This window comes from Onychomys torridus, chromosome 14 (assembly GCF_903995425.1).
Source record: "Onychomys torridus chromosome 14, mOncTor1.1, whole genome shotgun sequence".
In the NCBI taxonomy this organism is placed as follows: Eukaryota; Metazoa; Chordata; class Mammalia; order Rodentia; family Cricetidae; genus Onychomys; species Onychomys torridus.
The window spans coordinates 2,139,415-2,158,139 of NC_050456.1; the positions used below are offsets into that span (position 1 = coordinate 2,139,415).

The 18,725-nt window shown below is 47.2% G+C and overlaps 1 protein-coding gene across 1 annotated transcript in view; it reads right to left on the bottom strand.

The window, feature by feature from the left end:
- Window positions 1-792: 792 nt before the first annotated feature.
- Window positions 793-18,725, bottom strand: part of Cdhr3 (cadherin related family member 3) — a 73,520-nt gene continuing 55,587 nt past the window's right edge. Inside the window, exons 13-19 of the mRNA XM_036206320.1 lie at window positions 16,420-16,591; window positions 13,972-14,222; window positions 7,711-7,892; window positions 5,650-5,663; window positions 4,851-4,882; window positions 2,383-2,431; window positions 793-941 (exon numbers count right to left, since the gene is read on the bottom strand). Of these exons, the coding sequence (XP_036062213.1) occupies window positions 793-941; window positions 2,383-2,431; window positions 4,851-4,882; window positions 5,650-5,663; window positions 7,711-7,892; window positions 13,972-14,222; window positions 16,420-16,591 (849 nt within the window). The remainder of the gene's footprint in view (window positions 942-2,382; window positions 2,432-4,850; window positions 4,883-5,649; window positions 5,664-7,710; window positions 7,893-13,971; window positions 14,223-16,419; window positions 16,592-18,725) is intronic.

Here is an 18,725-nt window from a genome sequence, read left to right on the forward strand (position 1 = left end):
AAGGGCATCAGATAGAGTAGAACTGGCTTACTGCTATGAATGCAGTGTGATGGTCTCCCAAACATGACACTAATCAGGGAAAGCCATTGCTATGAGTTTTTAAAAGGCAAAACTAATCTACAATGATAGAGGGTTGTGGCTGTCTCTTGGAGAAGACTGCATGTTAACAGGGTGAACACCTCAGAGCTGCATGGTTTGTCAAATGCAAGATACATTCAAATAAAATTAAAGTAAAATAAAAATAATAACATCATATTTCTTCTTCCCAAATGAATGGCTCACTGTGTACCCTCTAAGTCTTTCAAAAACCACTCATGCTCACTCACAAAGGTGTACAGTGTTGAGCTGTATTTAAAAGTGAACCCAAGGACGGGTGTGTTAGGGAAACAAAGTGTAAGGTTGTGCTGAAAGGGCTTCCTGGCTGCCACTGCAAAGGACACACTGGGGCAGCTTGGCATTCAAACGTCAGCATTCCCAGCGGATGAGCACAGGTCGTCGAAGCCTAGAGAGAAACATTTCCAGTGCCATTTCATAAAAAGCCCATTGTGTGATTGAATTCCATTTCAGAAATATTTTAGATGTTTTGGCAGATACCCTACTTAGGATCCTGGATGTCTAAATCCATCCAGACACATCTGTTCACCTGTGCCGAGTATGGCTACTGTCCCTGTGCAACTTAGGGTGAGGTACTCCCCCCCTCACCTCCCACTCCCACTCCCCATCCCCCCACTCCCCCCCCACACACAGAGGCTTGCCCCTGTCCCTCATGGGGGGTAGGCAAACACACACCTGTTATTTTGCTGCATGTTTAGTGAATGGCCCCTCTGCAGCTGTGTCTCTGGGCTGGGGACGGGGCTCAGGCCAGTTGGGCAGTTGGGTTAATGGGACTTTCCACTTTCTGGCACCAGTTTTTGAGTTGAATTCATATGTTTCCCCGGTCACTAGGTGCAGATAATACAGCAATTGTATAAAACAATAAGTTAACCAACTCTGCTGTTCCCACGTCTCCCTATTCTGTTCTGATGACTGATGAGGGATGCTGGAACATGTGACCCTCTCCCTGCAATGGGGAAGGATGAGGGGGGCTGGAAGATGTAACCCCTGTGATGGAAAGCAGCTTGTGAGGCACCTAGAGGGTCTTCTGAGGTCAGACTTTCCCCCAAGCTGTGCAGCTCAGACATACAATACCTCTCTGGATTGAGAAGCTGGCAGGCTCTGTCACCACCTCACTTGCAAGATGAGGGAGCCATATAAATATCAGGTTTCTTAGGGCTATCAAATAAATTGGGTTCAATTTCTAATGGGGTTCCCATTAGGATCTGATTTATTTTGTTTTAAAAGACCCTTGAATCCAGCCATAGGAAGGAATTCAGTAAGTAAGGGTAGAGAGCCTTTGGTTCTTATTTATGTCAGAGTCTGGCAGAGTATAGACACTGATCTGGTCCTACCAGGGATGGGGAGAGGCAACCATTTTCATTGTGTTGGAGCAAGCAGACACTAATTGATGTATCTGTTCACACTGGGCCAGTTGGCTCCTTTCTTCCCCTTTTCTTCTTTCCAGCATGTAGGGACTGCACAAGTCTTCCCTGGCTTTCTCCTCGTAAGCTTGGGTTTGAGGCAAGCTCAGCTCCAGCCACAGCAATAGAACACAAGTGGCCTCTCTCGGCTCAGGATCCCACCAGCACTTATGCTAATATAGGCACATTATGGTAACAAGTACCTAATAATAGAGGGAAATTTAATTCCAACAGCAGCAGCTTCTCACTGGAGAGGAGCCATCCTCCTTCCGAGGACTGGAGCCATTTGCATATGAGGGTGGCAGGGAGCCAGCACACTTGCCTCCTGAATTTGGTTCCCTTCCCTTTATTCACGTCTATAATTGAGCCTTTGTAAGCGGAGCTGATTTCAGGGGGCAGTGAGAGCTCTAGAGGCCAGCTTTACCTTATGTTCATCCTGTCAACCAAGAAGTTCTTGGCCCTGATCTGGGGGTGGGGGAGCCAAACTTGCCACTTCTACTACTAATAAGATGGCATTAGAAGCATGCAAGAAGGACCAGAGGTGAGACAGGATCAGGGAGCAGAGGGGAAATATACACCTTTTTGAATTCACTAGTTTCCTAAATAAGTTTGCAAATAGGCAGTGAGGGAAGAAATCGCACCCTGGAGAGCAGCGGCAGGCGGAAGTGCTGAGGTGTCTCTGGGTCTGCAAGTCTGTCCCAGCTGCACCCAGCACCCAGCTTAGCCATGTTAGAGTCCGAAAGGGTCAGCCTCACATTACAGACAATGTGGCCAAGGTGCTGACAGTGGTTAAAAGAAGGACACCGGACACTGTCCCCAAATCTTCTGTCCCAGAGCACAAAGCGTGGCATTGCCATTTGGTTACCTGGGTCGGCAGCTTCTCCATCAAAGACAGTATTCATCTGGACAGATTCCTAAGGAAAAGAAGAGACTACTTGGAGCACAATGCTGTGGCTCTCCCCAGGCAAGGCCCCCATCCTCACACCCAGCTCCTTACTTAGGGCTTCTTTCTCTATTTCATTGTATTCATATATCACTATTATCTTTTAAGACAAGGTTAAGCCCAGGCTAGTCTTGAACTGGGTATGTAGCTAAGTCTGGCCTCAACCCTCTGTTCTTCCTGATTCTACCTCCAAAGTGCTGGGATTACAGGCATTTATGCCTGGCTTTCTTTGCTCAAAGCTTTGAGACACTAATTTATTCAGCAGGCACTGGGCCATATGCTAGGACATTACAGTGACCCAGCCAGGTATATCTGTCTACATAGCTTGCCACTGACAAACAGGGACTACAATGAAGATACATGGCTATAATAGGAGATGTCAGATGCTATGGGACACGAGTGGTGAGCAGTTAATCCAGACCTGTGGGTTAGAAAAGAGTCCTGAGAAAATATTATCTAAAGTATGTAAAGCAAGAGCCAAAATGCTAAGTGCCTTGGGCTAAGATTTACATCATTTCAGAGCATCAGTGCCAGGCAAATGTGCAAATAGGTTCATGGAGCACTTACCTCGGGCCCTGACATCCCAGCCAGGCACTCTTACCTTCAGCTACCTACCTTGTCCCCAAAAGCCAACTGTGCTGCAGCTAGCTTCCCTGAGGCCCACCCTCCACATTTGGTGCTGTGTGCCATCCTCCAGATACAAGCTCTGTGAGTGTGTTTGTCCCCAACCCATGGACAGTCTTTCACTATATTATACCCTAAAAAAGTGACAGAATCAAGATCTCCAGCATGCTGGCAAGAAGCTAGTCAGAGCACAGTGGACTTTTCAATATGGCCTTTTCCTTACCACACCACCTAGTCACTTTCCCACAGCTCCTGGATGTTGAAGAGAAGAAGTGAGAATTCCATGTGTTTCATCTACTAGATCAGCTAAGAAGCCCCATGTTTTATGTCACGAGGATTTATTTATTTAATAGACCAATATGACCCAGCTTTAAGGTTATCTATGGGTGGCATCCCCCTGGTACCCTAGGAGCTCCTTTTAGATGGTAAGACCTTGGAGGTCCAAGGCTGTTCTTTCCTCCTACTAGTAGACTAACCAGAGAGTAGAAGCACTAAGGTGTTGAGTGTAAAGAGAAGATCCCCTTTAGCTGCACTAACCCCTCATGATACATACTCACCAAAAGTATATGTCTTAGATCATAAGTTTTTTCAAGGGGAAACAGAGGAGGTCAGGGAAGGTATCAAGTTTTATTCCTTCCCAATGAGTATATCAGGCTCAGTAAGAGAAACCAAAAGAGAGTAAGATGAATGTGCTAGTTGAGTGAGAATGCCCCTATGTTTGATTAGTTGACCCTCACTTGGCAGAACTGTTTGGGAAGGACTAGGAGGTGTGGCCTTGTTGGAGGAGGTGTGTCACTGGGTGTGGGCTTTCAGGTTTCCAAAGCCCATTCCATTCCCATCCTCCTTTCCCTCCCTCTGTCCCTCATGATTGTATCTTTTTGTTGTTGTTGTTGTTGTTGTTGTTGTTTGTTTGTTTTTCAAAACAGGGTTTCTCTGTGTAGCTTTGCGCCTTTCCTGGAACTCACTTGGTAGCCCAGGCTGGCCTCAAACTCACAGAGATCTGCCTGCCTCTGCCTCCCGAGTGCTGGGATTAAAGGCGTGCGCCATTACCACCCGGTATGATTGTATCTTAAGATGTAGCTCTCAGCCACTGATCCAGGGCCATGCTTGCCTGCTGCCATGCTCCCCGCCATGACAGTCATGGACTTGAATCCTCTGGAACTGCGAACCCCAAATAAATAACCTTAAGTTGCCTTGGTGTTGTATCACAATGATAGCAAAGTAAGGCAGTGTAGATGTGGCTCTAGCCAGAATGAGCACTTCACAGAGTGAGATATCTGGTAGTTTTCAAGGGATTTTCCTAGCCACTGTCTCAGGGTGAATGTCCTCCCTCCCATTTCATGGTGAGGGATCTAAGGCACCCAAAGGCTTGGTGGTCCTCAGGGTCCTACTAAGGGTAGATAGAGCCAATCCCAGACCCAAAACTTTGCATTTTCTCTATCACTTTTTTGTAAGGTTGTGGAAACGTCAAGAAAAATTAGATTCTGTGGAATGCTGCAGGCCAGCTCTGGCCCTTAAGCTCTACTCCCGCATCGCACTTTTGTGGAGAGCTGGTATGGATAATAAACACCACTACTCAATATTTATGAAACCCAGAGCAAATACATCAGCAGACATGTTCAGTGAGGGAAGGAATCCTGTCATGAGCTTGCCATGCAGCCTCCCAGAATGCATCAATACTCCCCCAGAGCCTGGACTCTGTGTAGCAGAGACAGGGTACCAGCACCCAGCACCCAGGCAAGGTTCCTGTGGCTGAGCACACTTACCACCAGAGCCTGTCTCTTCACGTTCTTCATTTCTGCAGGGGAAAGACAGGGCAGCATTGGAGCCTCTTAGATGACATCCCAACCTGAAGTTCCACACCCCGACCCCCACAATGGGATTCCCTGAGCAGCAGGCTTTGATTTCAGTCTTACAGAAATGGCAACGGTTTTTTGTTTTGTTTTGTTTTTTCAGCAGACCTGATCACTGACAGCTTTCAGTTTTCTCAGGAAACATATACATTTATGCACAGCACACAATTTAATTTTTAAAACGTTTTTCCTGATTAGTAATACTGGTCCTAGGAAATAAGCTCCCAAATGGATTTAGAGATAAGAAAGACTATATGTTCATAACAAGGGATTTCATTCCCTATATCCTGGTTAAAAGTAACTGAGTTTGGGGCTTGAGAGATGGCTCAGTAATAAAGAGCATGCGTTGCTCTTGCAAAGGACCCAGGTTTGATTCCCAGCACCCACATGGGGGTTCACAACCATCTATTACTTCAGTTCCAGGGACTCCAATGTCCTCTTCTGGCCTTGAGGGCATCAAGCATGCATGTGGTGCACCTATATACACACAGGGCAACTGTCAGACATAATAAATGAGTAAATCTACTTAAAAAAAAAAACAGGATTGGAGGCAGTCATGACACTTTCATAAAGGTACTCTCTCCATACCCTCGGCTTCCTCATTCAAGACATGAATATTCCCTGACTGAACCTAGATTTGAACCTTTTAACATAGTGTAACAGAGCAAGAAGTGAACAGAAAACAAACCAAGGGAACATGCACTGCACATACCTCCTTTCTTCATCCTATGGGGGAAAGAATGAGCATTAATTGACTGGATAACATTCCACATAAATATGCAAACATGGTAACATAGGGCCTCTAGGCAACTGGATTCCTTGGGATTTGGGGGACTAGTTTGAAAATGAGCTGGGGAGAGGGACCAAAAAGTTTTGGCTACTAAACCTGCTCTAAACCAAGCAGTTTGGCAAGCCTGGAGTTACAGAGGGTCTAGGAGTTCCAATCTCTTACTTCATACAACTCCAGGGAACACAGTGACTCTGGGGAACCACCAGCCCCTTCTCCTCTGCGTTCTTCCCAGTAGCCCCCTGAGCAGAGAACTTGGCTCACAGAGGGAGGCTGAAGGGCCAACAACTAACTTCAGTTTCCTGTAACATGAAAGAGCTGGACTGGGTTTCTAATGTGCTTCTTATATAACCTTGGATTCCATCATTCTAATTTTATTCCTCACAACTTGATAAGTGTTGGATGTCACATAGTACAACTAACTTTCAGAGAGTACAAGTCTGAGTCTGAATTTCTAGCTATTTTCTCTTTTAGATTGGGCTATGCTGAAACTTTATTTAGAATCTGAGTAGGAACAACGAGGTTCAAGATACATATTTACCATTTAGTTACAATTTTCATATATGTTGCAGTGTCTACCCTCCACCACCTTTTTTTAAATTTTATTTTTATTTATTTTTTTCCAGGCAAGGTTTCTCTGTGTAGCCTTGGCTTTCCTGAAACTCACTCTGTAGACCAGGCTGGCCTCCAATTCAACTCTGTCTCCCGGGTGCTGGGATTAGAGGCATGTGCCACCACCTCCTGGCTTACATCTTTTAAGGATGTCTATCCAAATCTCCTATGTGACACCATCATCCTTATGTGCTTAAATATGACCCTTTTAGAAAGACGGTGGGTTTTTTCTATCTTTCTCAACGTCAATTTGTAACTAGAATGCAAACATTTTTTTCTGTTAATTTCAGCAGATGCTGAAGGATTTCTTACTTGAAGTCAAATATGATAGAATGCAATGTGCATCTTTAAACTAATGTCTTTCTTTTATACCATCTTACATACTGACACTCAAAATTACTTGATAGTTGTAGTTAATATTCAAACACTCTTAAGAGGCATTTGAGTTTTATCATTTGTTCCTTTTTGCCACTGAGAGGTCCTGAAAGTCAGGGCATCCAGCTCCTAGGACATCTGGGCATATGGTTGAATTTGGGGTCTAGAATCCTGAGCTCGCTGGTTCCTGGTTATGAAGTTAAAACCGCAGTAATTTAAAAAACATCGCTGTGGCAATGGAAGAAGCGTTTGCTGGTGTCAGAAACACCACCCGGTGTCCTTGTGCAACTGGCTTAGTTGGTTTTACAGAGAAGGACATCGGCGCCGAGAGGGTTCTTGTGTGCCCAGAAAGGGAGAGCTCAGGTTTAAACCTGGAACTTGACCAGTTCCAAACAGTTCACAGCCATTGAGCCCTGGCTTTAGAGCTACTGAGAATGAATCTGGCCCCAACAGAAGTCTGTGACACACAGGTTCTCATAAGAATCATATGCCCTAGCAAGTGAGAGCAGGGAGATAAACCTGGCATGCCATTAGTGTGTTTCTGAGAGGGTGGGAGGCGGGTTCCACACAAGAGAGCAGGAAGGTCTAAGGACAGTAAGGGGGCCACTGGTACCCAAAGTTTAACTTCCTTGTCTGCTTTTGCTGTTGTTGTTTTGCTTCCTTTAACTCCATCCCTGTCCATAAACACCCTCTGAGAAGACACATCATATTCCACAGCTGTGCACAGGGGGCTTCATCCAGGGTAAGGTCACTGCAACTGTGACAGCCCACTTTCTCCAGATCCCACCAGGACCAGGGTAGGTTGCTAGAGAAAGATAAAGGGCCAGTGTCCTGGCCCCATGGGTGACAAAGTGGGTACCCAGGCCCAAGGGCAGTGGAATTTCTTCCCTTCATCTATTCTCTCCATCAAGCCAGGTACCCTGCCCTGTACAAAAAACAAACAAACAAAACAAAACCAAAATAAAATAAAAAGGAAAACCCCAGCCCACCAGAACTTACAACTGTTTCTTGTCCTTCCTGGTCATGGAGGAGCAATGTCTATAGATGGCTTTGGTCAGCAGGACTGTCAGGGACCCCAGAAGACCCACAAGCAGCATGGAGCCCAGAGTGGTGATGAATGGCACATACCATGCTGATGGAGAGTATGTGTTTTCCTTGAGGACCTGGTAGGTGATCCTGGGCTTGAAGGACAGAGAGGGGAAGAATGAGTGGATGGGAGCATCTCTGACATTTAGCATTCCCAGGGTGCAGTGTTTTGGCTGCTGAGTTCTTGTCCTGCAAGCTTGACATCTGTGTGCTGTAGTTCTGCTCCTCCCAACCCTGCCCTTGTTTACATCCTTTGGATCAAAACCCAAAACAATTAGGGAACTGCAGGTTGGCTCCTAACTTATGTGCTCTCTGTCTCTTCCCCTTCCTCAGAGCTGAAAGGTCCACTAGCTATTCCTCTGTACAGCTCAGCACAACCCAGGGACTAATTTAGCCATTGTCTCTCACTGAGAAGGCAGGGACCATGAAGGCTGTTTTTGTTTTTGTTTTTTTTTTTTTAACACCTTGCCAGCTTTTCAGTGTTCATTTGACATAGCTGCCACTGCCAGATGAGTGGGCTGTGATCACAGGGAAACTTCAAATTTGGAATCTGCTTCCTAGAGTGGGAGACAGATAACAAACAAGTCATGGAGATTTCAGAATGGGAAATGGCGCAGTGGGTTATGCTGTAAACCTAAAAGACCTGACAATTTCTTCCTAAAGATAGCCTGCCAGCTCGTCCCATAGTGGAAGTCCCCAGGATTTGTTATGTTTTGAGTATGGAACTCCCACAGGTTTAGTGGGTGAAGGAGCTTGCTGCCTAGCCTGATGACCTAGGATTGATTCCTAGACCCCACCTGGTACAAGGAGAACATAGACACTGACAAGTTGTCCTCTGACTTCTATAGCTGAGCTGTGGCACACATGTAGGACATGCATGCACATCCCCCCCCCCCCCCCCCCCCCGCAAACAAACAAACAAATTGACATAAAAATCTCAGAAGGAAAAGCCTGGAGAGATGGATGGTTAAGCAGTTAGGAGAACTTACTGCTTTGAAGAGGACCCAGGTTTGGTTCCCAGCACCCACATCAGGTGACTCACAACTATCTGTGACTCCAGTTCCAGGGAACCCATGCCCTCTTCTGGCTTCTGTGGGCATTTATATGCATGTGGTGCACAGACAGACATGGAGACATATACATATAAGCATATGTAAAACATATGAAAGCTTTAATTGAATAAATTAAAAACTAAGCTCCCACAGGCTCATGTGTGGAACTGCTTGCTCCCCAAGCTGGTAGCACTATTTTATGAGGTTCTGGAAATTTTAGGAGCTGAGGCCGAGCTACAAGGTCACTGAAAATGCCTGCAAGGTCACCCCTGGTTTCTGGTCCCCTCCCAACACTGCTTTTTGTTAAGTCATGAAGCAAGGGGCCTCCTCCACCGATTTCAAATGCACAATGTATTGTATGAAACTGAGTCAAATTAAGTCTTCCCTCGCTGCTGTAAGGTGTTCTGTTGGGTGCTTTGGTTGCCGCTATGCAAAAGAAAGCCACACATGGCTGCCGCAGTCTCTGCTCACCAGGGTCTACCCTTTTTTTTTTTTTTTTTCCCCAAGACAGGGTTTCTCTGTGTATCCGTGGCTGTCCTAGAATTTGCTCTGTAGACCAGGCTAGCCTCAAACTCACAGAGATCCTCCTCTCTGCTGCCTGAGTGCTGGGATTAAAGGTGTGCACCACCACAGCCATCCATCTTGTTGGGGCCTACTGACTGCAGTAACAGAGAGGTGAACATCACCAGTTATTGCAAGACTCCAAGAAGCAGATGATAGCGCCATTCACAGACAGTTTTCTAAGAGGAGAGGGATGTGGAAAGAGAGGGGGGAGGGGAAGCAGAGGGAAAGTGTGGGACCCACAGGGGCTCCCTAGTAAGGCCTTACTCAAGGTCAAAAACTCTGAGCTTGCTTTGCCCAGCAGGGCTGCTTAATAGGATGATTTGGCGAAGGGTGTATTTACCAGGTGTTCTGAAGGATCTACACTTGTTGGTACTTCATACACTGACCTTGAGAGGGAAAGGTCTTTTGCTCCTTCACTTGCTGATGTATAAAAAGTCCATCATGAATAAAGTCGAGGTGACTGGGTATTGACCCAGAGCCCTCCCAAAGCTATACTGTGCCTCCATCTTTCTCATCATCTCTGTCTGTATTTCTATCTAATACTTACTTCCTCATTCCTCACTTCTCCCCCCCATCACAAGAACCCTTCAACAGGTCAGAACTGGTCTACTACATATGATGGGTGAGACTTGGATATGAACTCTCTCTCTCTCTCTCTCTCTCTCTCTTTCCCTCCCTCCTAAAGAACAGGCTAAGAAAATTGCAAGGTTCTAGCAAGTCATGAAGGTTTGAGTTTATGATTGTTTTTAGGTCTGAGAAAGATCTATGAATGTTAGGGATGCAGGCCTAAATTAGGTCTAAAGTTGTAATATAAATAAGTCATAAAAGTTTTGTTGAAGTTTGAAAAAGAGAGGCTTTAGGTATAGGGATATTGTTAAAGCTTAGGCTTAATAGAAGGTAACTTAGGGTAACAGCAGGTTTTCCCAAGCATGGAACCTTGGACCTTGGAGAGGGAGGAGAGAGTGGAAGGGCAGTGTCCGGGACCGAGCAACCACTGTGGACTGAGAATGAGCAGCGGCTTCAGAAGCCCCCACCACAAGCAGAGGCATCAGAAGCAGGGTGCTGACCCAGCATCAGCATCACTGAGACCTGAGGAGCATCATAAATCACAGGCAACAGAAGCAGAGAGAGCCATTGTGAGCAGCAAGGGTCTGCCGTGAAGGAACCTTGGAGAACAGAGCGCAGTCAGCCAGCATGCTTGCAAGGGCCGGGCTGATGTTACTGGAGGCTAACGCTCTGCGACCATGATGAGCCCAACAGAGACACCTCGCCTCGGGAGAGGCAAACCATGAACAGCGGCTGTGGCGTGGAGAGTACAGCAGAGGCGTCGGACCCCAGCAGCCGGAGCGGAGTGAGGGCACCCTGGGAGAGCACAGGCGGAGAGCTGATTGGGCAGGAGGGCCAGTGCGCAGGGCAGCTGGGCCGCTTGGCAAGAGAGAAAGCCTCCAGAGAAAGATGCCTGTGGGGTACACAGCAGCGGGCCCGGAAACTGCGACACGTGTTTGGTTGTGGGTTTCTTCGTAGTTGGAGCTTTTCACTTCAGAGTCATTATGACTTACTTGGACAGCTATACCAGATCTCTCAAGGCAGCTGGTGAGCCAGGCCCTGATCGTGGGCTTTCAGTGGAACATTAAGACTGGTATTAGAACTGACTTTCAGACTTAAGAAATGGAATGGGCAGGAGTGGTTCAATTGCAATGGGACAGTTTTGATTTCACCTACACATATATGCATTATCAACTGTGATGGCTTACGAACTGTTTTGTGTAAAAATGAAACTGTTCTGTGTATGCATGTATACCTCTACTAACTGTGGTGACTCAGGAACTGTTTTGTGCAGGAATGGAACTGTTTTGTATAAAAATGGAACTGTTTTGTGTAGGAATAGAAAAGTTTGTATTTTCTACCCAGGCTCAAGGCCTGTAATAATGTACCCTATGTTTTGTTAGCAAGAAATACAAGAAGTTCTATTAAGAAATTACTTTTGGATGTTAGTTAATGTTCATGAAGTGTAGATAGTTCTATTAAGAGTTTACTTTTGGATATAAGTTTGGGAGAATTGTAATTCTAATTACGTATAGTAATATTCATACTAGAATTATGATGTTAACCTGTCAATGTTAATGGTGATACTAAGGAGTCCTCAGATTTGATGCTGTTGTATTAGGAGTTTACTGATTTATTTGATACAGTTACATCAGGAGTTCATTAATTTAAATAGATTTGGGGCAGCTAAAACTGCTATAGACATCCAGGACCCACTTAAAAAGGGAGGCTGGAGAGATGACTCAGCGGTTAAGAGCACTGACTGCTTTTCCAGAGGTCCTGAGTTCAATTCCCAGCAACCACATGGTGGCTCACAACCATCTGTAATGAGATCTGGTGCCCTCTTCTGGCCTGGAGTCATTCATGCTGTATACATAATAAATAAATAAATCTTTAAAAAAAAAAAAAAGGCCATTCCATCTTGATCATCCTCTACTCCTTTACTAGAAGGTACAGCAGCCATAAGGAGCAGGTGTATTGCTATGATTTATTCCAGCTACTTGCAAGCTCTTAGTGGAAAGCTGTTTCAGAGCTGCATAGAGTTAAGCTCTGTACCCTCACTTTAGATCTTTATATTATAAAGAAGGGGGCATCTGTGGGGGCCAACAGAGGCTCCCTCGTAAGCCCTTACTCAAGGTCAGAGAATGTGAGCTTGCTTTACCCAGCAGGGCTCGGTAATAGGACAATTTGGCCACAGGTGTGGTCACCAGGTGTTCTGAAGGATCTACACTTGTTGGTACTTTATACCTTGACCTTGACAGGGGAAGGTCTTTTGCTCCTTGCTGATGTATAAAAAGTCCATCATGATTAAACTCAGGATGACTGGGTATTGACCCAGAGCCCTCCCAAAGCTATCCTGTGTCTATCTTTCTCCTCATCTCCTTCTATATTCTTCATTCCTCACTCCTCCCAATACCGCTTTGCAGGTTGAAGTTAGTCTCCAATGGGAAAGAGGTGGAGAGAGGAGAGGGAAAGTACACCTTTTCTGCAATGATGCTCCTCTTGCCCTACAGCACCCCCTCTCTGCCATGGTAATCTCTCTCACCATCTCTGCCCTGCACTCCCTCACCCTCTCTGCCCTGCTCTCCCTCACCCTCTCTGTCCTGATGCCCTCCCTCACCCTCTCTGTCCTGCTCTCCCTCAGCCTCTCTGTCCTGGTGCCCTCCCTCAGCCTCTCTGCCCTGATGCCCTCCCTCAGCCTCTCTGCCCTGATGCCCTCCCTCACCCTCTCTGTCCTGATGCCCTCCCTCACCCTCTCTGTCCTGATGCCCTCCCTCACCCTCTCTGTCCTGATGCCCTCCCTCACCCTCTCTGTCCTGATGCCCTCCCTCACCCTCTCTGCCTTGCCCTCCCTCACCCTCTCTGTCCTGCTCTCCCTCACCCTCTCTGTCCTGATGCCCTCCCTCACCCTCTCTGTCCTGATGCCCTCCCTCACCCTCTCTGTCCTGCTCTCCCTCAGCCTCTCTGTCCTGATGCCCTCCCTCACCCTCTCTGTCCTGATGCCCTCCCTCACCCTCTCTGTCCTGATGCCCTCCCTCACCCTCTCTGTCCCGATGCCCTCCCTCAGCCTCTCTGTCCCGATGCCCTCCCTCAGCCTCTCTGTCCCGATGCCCTCCCTCACCCTCTCTGTCCTGATGCCCTCCCTCACCCTCTCTGTCCTGATGCCCTCCCTCAGCCTCTCTGTCCTGATGCCCTCCCTCACCCTCTCTGTCCTGATGCCCTCCCTCACCCTCTCTGTCCTGATGCCCTCCCTCACCCTCTCTGTCCTGATGCCCTCCCTCACCCTCTCTGTCCTGATGCCCTCCCTCACCCTCTCTGTCCTGATGCCCTCCCTCAGCCTCTCTGTCCTGATGCCTCCTCACCCTCTCTGTCCTGATGCCCTCCCTCACCCTCTCTGTCCTGATGCCCTCCCTCACCCTCTCTGTCCTGATGCTCTCCCTCAGCCTCTCTGTCCTGATGCCCTCCCTCACCCTCTCTGTCCTGATGCCCTCCCTCACCCTCTCTGTCCTGATGCCCTCCCTCACCCTCTCTGCCTTGCCCTCCCTCACCCTCTCTGTCCTGCCCTCCCTCACCCTCTCTGCCTTGCCCTCCCTCACCCTCTCTGTCCTGCTCTCCCTCACCCTCTCTGTCCTGATGCCCTCCCTCACCCTCTCTGTCCTGATGCTCTCCCTCACCCTCTCTGCCTTGCCCTCCCTCACCTTGCCCATCGCCTGTGGTATGAAATTTAGGAAACGATAAGCCAAAATAACCTTTGTGATTGGAGTTGCTTACCTCAGGTGTTTTCCCTCAGCACTGCAGCCTTCACCACAGTGGTCACCGCTTGTCTCCACATGTCCCTGCACTGTGTTCTCTACTGTGAGAGGTCAGTGGCTCTACACGTCCAAGCTCTTACACAGATTTCCATTACTAATCAGTGCTCCTTCCAAACAAATGCCTCACACTTTGGGGTCAAAGGTTCCATTGCTATAAATGCTAAGGCTATGGCTGGGGGTTACAGGTCCTGAATCCTTACCCTGGGAGCTGTGGTGATGATTGAGGTTGGGTAAGGAGCGACTTTTATACTCAGTGTCACTGTCCCTGTTTCAACAAGAGCCTTGGCATTTCTCCTGCCAAACAGCAAGTTGTCATCAGTGATGTAGACAAGCAGCTTGTAGTCCCAGATCTTATCGAGGCCACCAGCATAGTCAAAGTGGGATGCCAGCAGCAGACGTGTGACGTTGGAGCCAGCATTGGGGGAGAAGGTGAAATGACTGTTGATGTTGCCTAAGTGAGATTTGACCCAAGAGCGTTGGTAAAGAAATACAAAGAGCATAAAATAAAGACAAGAAAAAATCCCATTTGTTTTATTTCCTCAAATGTCCACACTGTGTGTGTGTGTGTGTGTGTGTGTGTGTGTGTGTGTGTGTGTAATAGGCTGAGTCTGTGATATCCACAAGTGAGAATGGACTGGAAAGAGCCAGCTCCCTGTCTTAGGGCCACAGAAGGAGGGTTACCCATCCCGGTGCAGCTCCTGACTGTAGTCAGAAGGTTTTCTCTGGTCCCACCTGGCCCCATGGTCCCATAGCCGCTTATAAAATAATCACTCAGAGGCTTGATGTTATTTACAAACTGTGGCCTATGGCAGGCCTCTTGCCAGCCAGCTCTATCATCCTAAATTAACACATTTCTATTAATTTATGTTTTGCCATGTAACCATGGCTTACCAGTACTTTCGCATCTTGCTTCTCCTGGTAGCTCCTGGCATCTCTCTGCAGACTCTGCCTTTCTCTTTCCTGTCTCTCTGCTTGGATTTCCTGCCTGCCTCTATGCTGCCTTGCCACAGGCCAAAGCAGCTTATTTATTAACCAATGGGAACAGCATATATTCATAGCGTACAGAAAGACATCCCCTAGCACCTGATAGTTTAGCAGACAGCATTTATTTAATGGCAATGTAGGCACATGTAAATGCCTACTGAAGCCAGTGAGTGGGGAGCAATAGCCTAGAGTGAGCTACATCTCTAACCATGGACCAAGTTCATTCTATGCCTTTTGTGGAGCTGTCTGGCCACACTGGTGAATTCCCCTAAAGGAAGGCACCTCCTGAAGTTGCAAGGACTTCAGGCCCAGGTCCTTGGAAATTCTCCCCAACTGCCTCCTACACACACACAGACACAGACACACACACACACACACACACACACACACACACACACACACACAACACACACACACACACACACACACAGAGACACACACACAGACATACACATATACACAGACACACACATAGACACACACACACACAGACACACACAGATACACACAGACACAGACATACACACACAGATACACATAGACACATACACACAGACACAGACATACACACACAGACACACACAGACACATACACACAGACACAACACACACACACAACACACACACACATACACACACACAGAGACACACACACAGACATACACATATACACAGACACACACATAGACACACAGACACACACACAGACACACACACACACAGATACACACAGACACATCCACACACAGAAACAGACAGACAGACACACACACAGCTGTTGGGGCCCATAACTTGAAGCTCTAGGCACCTGGGGCAGAAGGATTTGTGTCCAACTACCGCTCTTGCTCATCCTCTGGTGTCTCCAAACTCATTACTGACTGAAAACCAGTAAATGGAGCAGATGATGCAATTTTTATTCCCTCAGCAGCAAAGTGCTCCGTAAGATCCTTGGGACTTTCAGTGTGGATTATCTCCACCCTCAGCAGCTGTGGTCTCTAGCAGTGTCTGCCCCCAGGTTTAGGGGCATGGTGGCTCAGCGGCTTCCCACTGCCCTGCCAGACTCAGCAGGTGGCCGAGATGGATTTTAGGTTTTCCTGTGGAATGGCCCTGATTGTTTGTGTTTAAATCTCTGGCCCTGGCACCTCATTAGATGAGCTCTTTTGGTTGCCTCCGTTGAGAGGTGCCTTTTCCTCTCCTTCCCATAAGGGCATATTTTTAAAGAAGAAAATGAATGTAGCAGGAGCATTGCTGAGGACACACTTCAAAATGCACGTAATCGGTTCTGATCCTGAGAGAGGCCTGGGGTTCTCTCCCCCAACAGGCTTTTCAGGAAGTGGTAGTGAGGAGATGAACTAAAAATTTTTATAAATTACATTCATTATATTCTGGGAATTTGGGGAGAGTATTCCATTAAAAGGATTTATCCTTCCTGGGGCCTTAGAACAGCCATGTGGGCATCAGTCTGGTTGTGGGGGTTCTGGAAAAGCTAGGTGAGGCAGAGAAACTCATGGAGCACTGGGAAAGACAGGAACCCTTGTATTCTTCAGCCCTCCTACCTCACACAAAATATGCCTTGCCATGCCCACACTGTGCCCACATCAGTGTATGAGCAGTGTTCTGTCCCTCCCTGAATGGCCCAGAACTGTTGATACCAAGTACAATACCTGAGCCAATGGCGTATCGGAAAGATCTGGGGCTAGAATCAAAGTCAGTACATGTCAACTTGAAATTCTGAATGTTTGTGCCAACTTTCAGATCCACTGGGATGGCCATGAAGTAAAATTCTGGGGTACACACTGGCTTTTCATCATTTTCTCCAATGATGTTTACAGTAACCTAGAATAACAGGAAGGTGGTTAAAATATCACTACATTTTATTCAGTGTGTGTGTGTGCTGTGTGGGTGGAAGTCAGAGGACAACTTATGGCTGTCTTTCCTTTCACCATGTGGATCCCAGGGATCAAACTCAAGTTTTCAGGTTCGGTAGCAACTGCCTTCACCCACTGAACCATTTTATCAGCCCAAGACAGTTATTCCTAAGAGCTAAAATGTAGTGGGCGCTCACTGTGTGGGCACGAAGTTTGCATGAGTTCACCGATCTAACTTGTGAGAATGTGATAGCTCCCATCTACAGATGAGAAAAGGAGGCTGAGAGACAGCGAGGAATTGACACAAACCACTCAAACAGTGAGGGTCTGGCCAAGACTTCAGTGCAGTAACAGCCTGCTGAAATCCTTTGCTGTTAGCATTTCTTCTGTGTGTGTGCATGCACGGATGTATGTGTGTGCATGTAGAGTATGCAGATATGCAAATATCATCCCTCAACACACATGCTCCCCAAAGATGATGCCAGATTCTTTCGACAATGGCCATGAACTTATGGGAATGCATATATTTACTTATGCACCGTCCCCTGTGAACCTAAAATTAGTCTCTAATTTTGGTGTACATCACAATGATTCTCAACTCTGGATCCATTTTCCGGTGCCCACCTGGAGTCCTGGAGGGTGGGCCAGATACTTTCTGTTATGTTCCTTAGATGACTGTTCTCTGCAGGCATGCCCTAAGAAGCAAGGGGCTAGAGCGAAGCCCTGCAGCCGCCAGCTGTTAGCACTGCAGAGTCCTCGCTGTGTCCCAGGCCTGGCAAACTGACTAGGACTCCTGCCAGCACAGGACCCCACAGTGTCAGCCCTGAAAGGGACTTATGTGATCATTGTGGCTCATCATCCTTTTTAAAGGTTTATGAATTTTGAGTCATATGCATTCTACTTTTGAAATTCAGGGATTTCAGCTATTTCTGAGACTGGGAATAAATTGAAATGTTCACTCTAGCTAGCTCCCAGAGTGGAGTCCATTCATTTTTCTCTTTTAAAAACAAAATGAAAGAAGAAAAAAATACAGCCTAACAAACACTGCAATTATCTCCAAATTTCCTTGGCCAGCAATTCCCAGCCTCATGCATTGCTGAGAACTTCATTCCATTAATTCAAAGCAAGTCGCCAGAGGAACTGAACTACTCAGGCACTGGTTTATCATGTGACTTTCCAGAGAAACAGGGTCATAGAGATAAGCCTTGCCCATATCCTCTCAGAAAATTAGGAGCATGGCTAAGAAATGAATTCATTTTCCTCACTGCAAGCCGGTTGCTGTCCCTACCACACTGCTAGCTGCCAGCTGCCAGCCAAGTCACTTCCCTTTTCATTTTACTAATGGATCTTTATGGCCGTCATGTAGCCCTCAGAGCATCCCAACACTCACCCCACAGACCCACTAGACTGTCAGCGATGCTTGTGCTCAGCACTGGTACCCCTGGGGAAAATGTTGGATTCAGGTGCTGCACACTGTGCGCTGAGAATCTGTATTCAGTGAGAGCCTCATCATGGAACACTCAACAGCAGACGTCTGCAAACAGATGTGGGTCCCTCACAGGTCCATGTGCCAGAGGCTTGTGCCCAGTCTGGTGCTGCTGCGGAGTGCAGTAACTGTGGGAAGGGTTTCATGGGAGGCCCACAGGTCACCAAGGGACACTCTCAAAAGGACTGGGACCCTAGCCTGTCTTCTCCTTACTTCCTGACTCTTGAAATGTGAGTGAGCATTGTCTAAAACACGTATTGTTACCAGGCAATGGTGGAGCACACCTTTAGTCCCAGCACTCAGGAGGCAGAGGCAAGTGGATCTCTGTGAGTTCAAGGCCAGCCTGATCTACAGAGCAAATTCCAGGCCAGCCAGGGTGTTTACACAGAGAAACCCTGTCTCAAAACAAAACAAAACAAAACAAAACAAAACAAAACAACAACAACAACAAAGCAAAAACAAAAATACCCCTCCCCCCAAAAACTACAAAAACACATATTCCCACCACATGCCACCCTCACCAAAGGGCCAACCAAACAGATGGGTTTGAATCAGGAGCTCTTTACTTCAACAGTAACCAGAGTCAGCAATTTATCATCATGGCACAAGGTTGAGT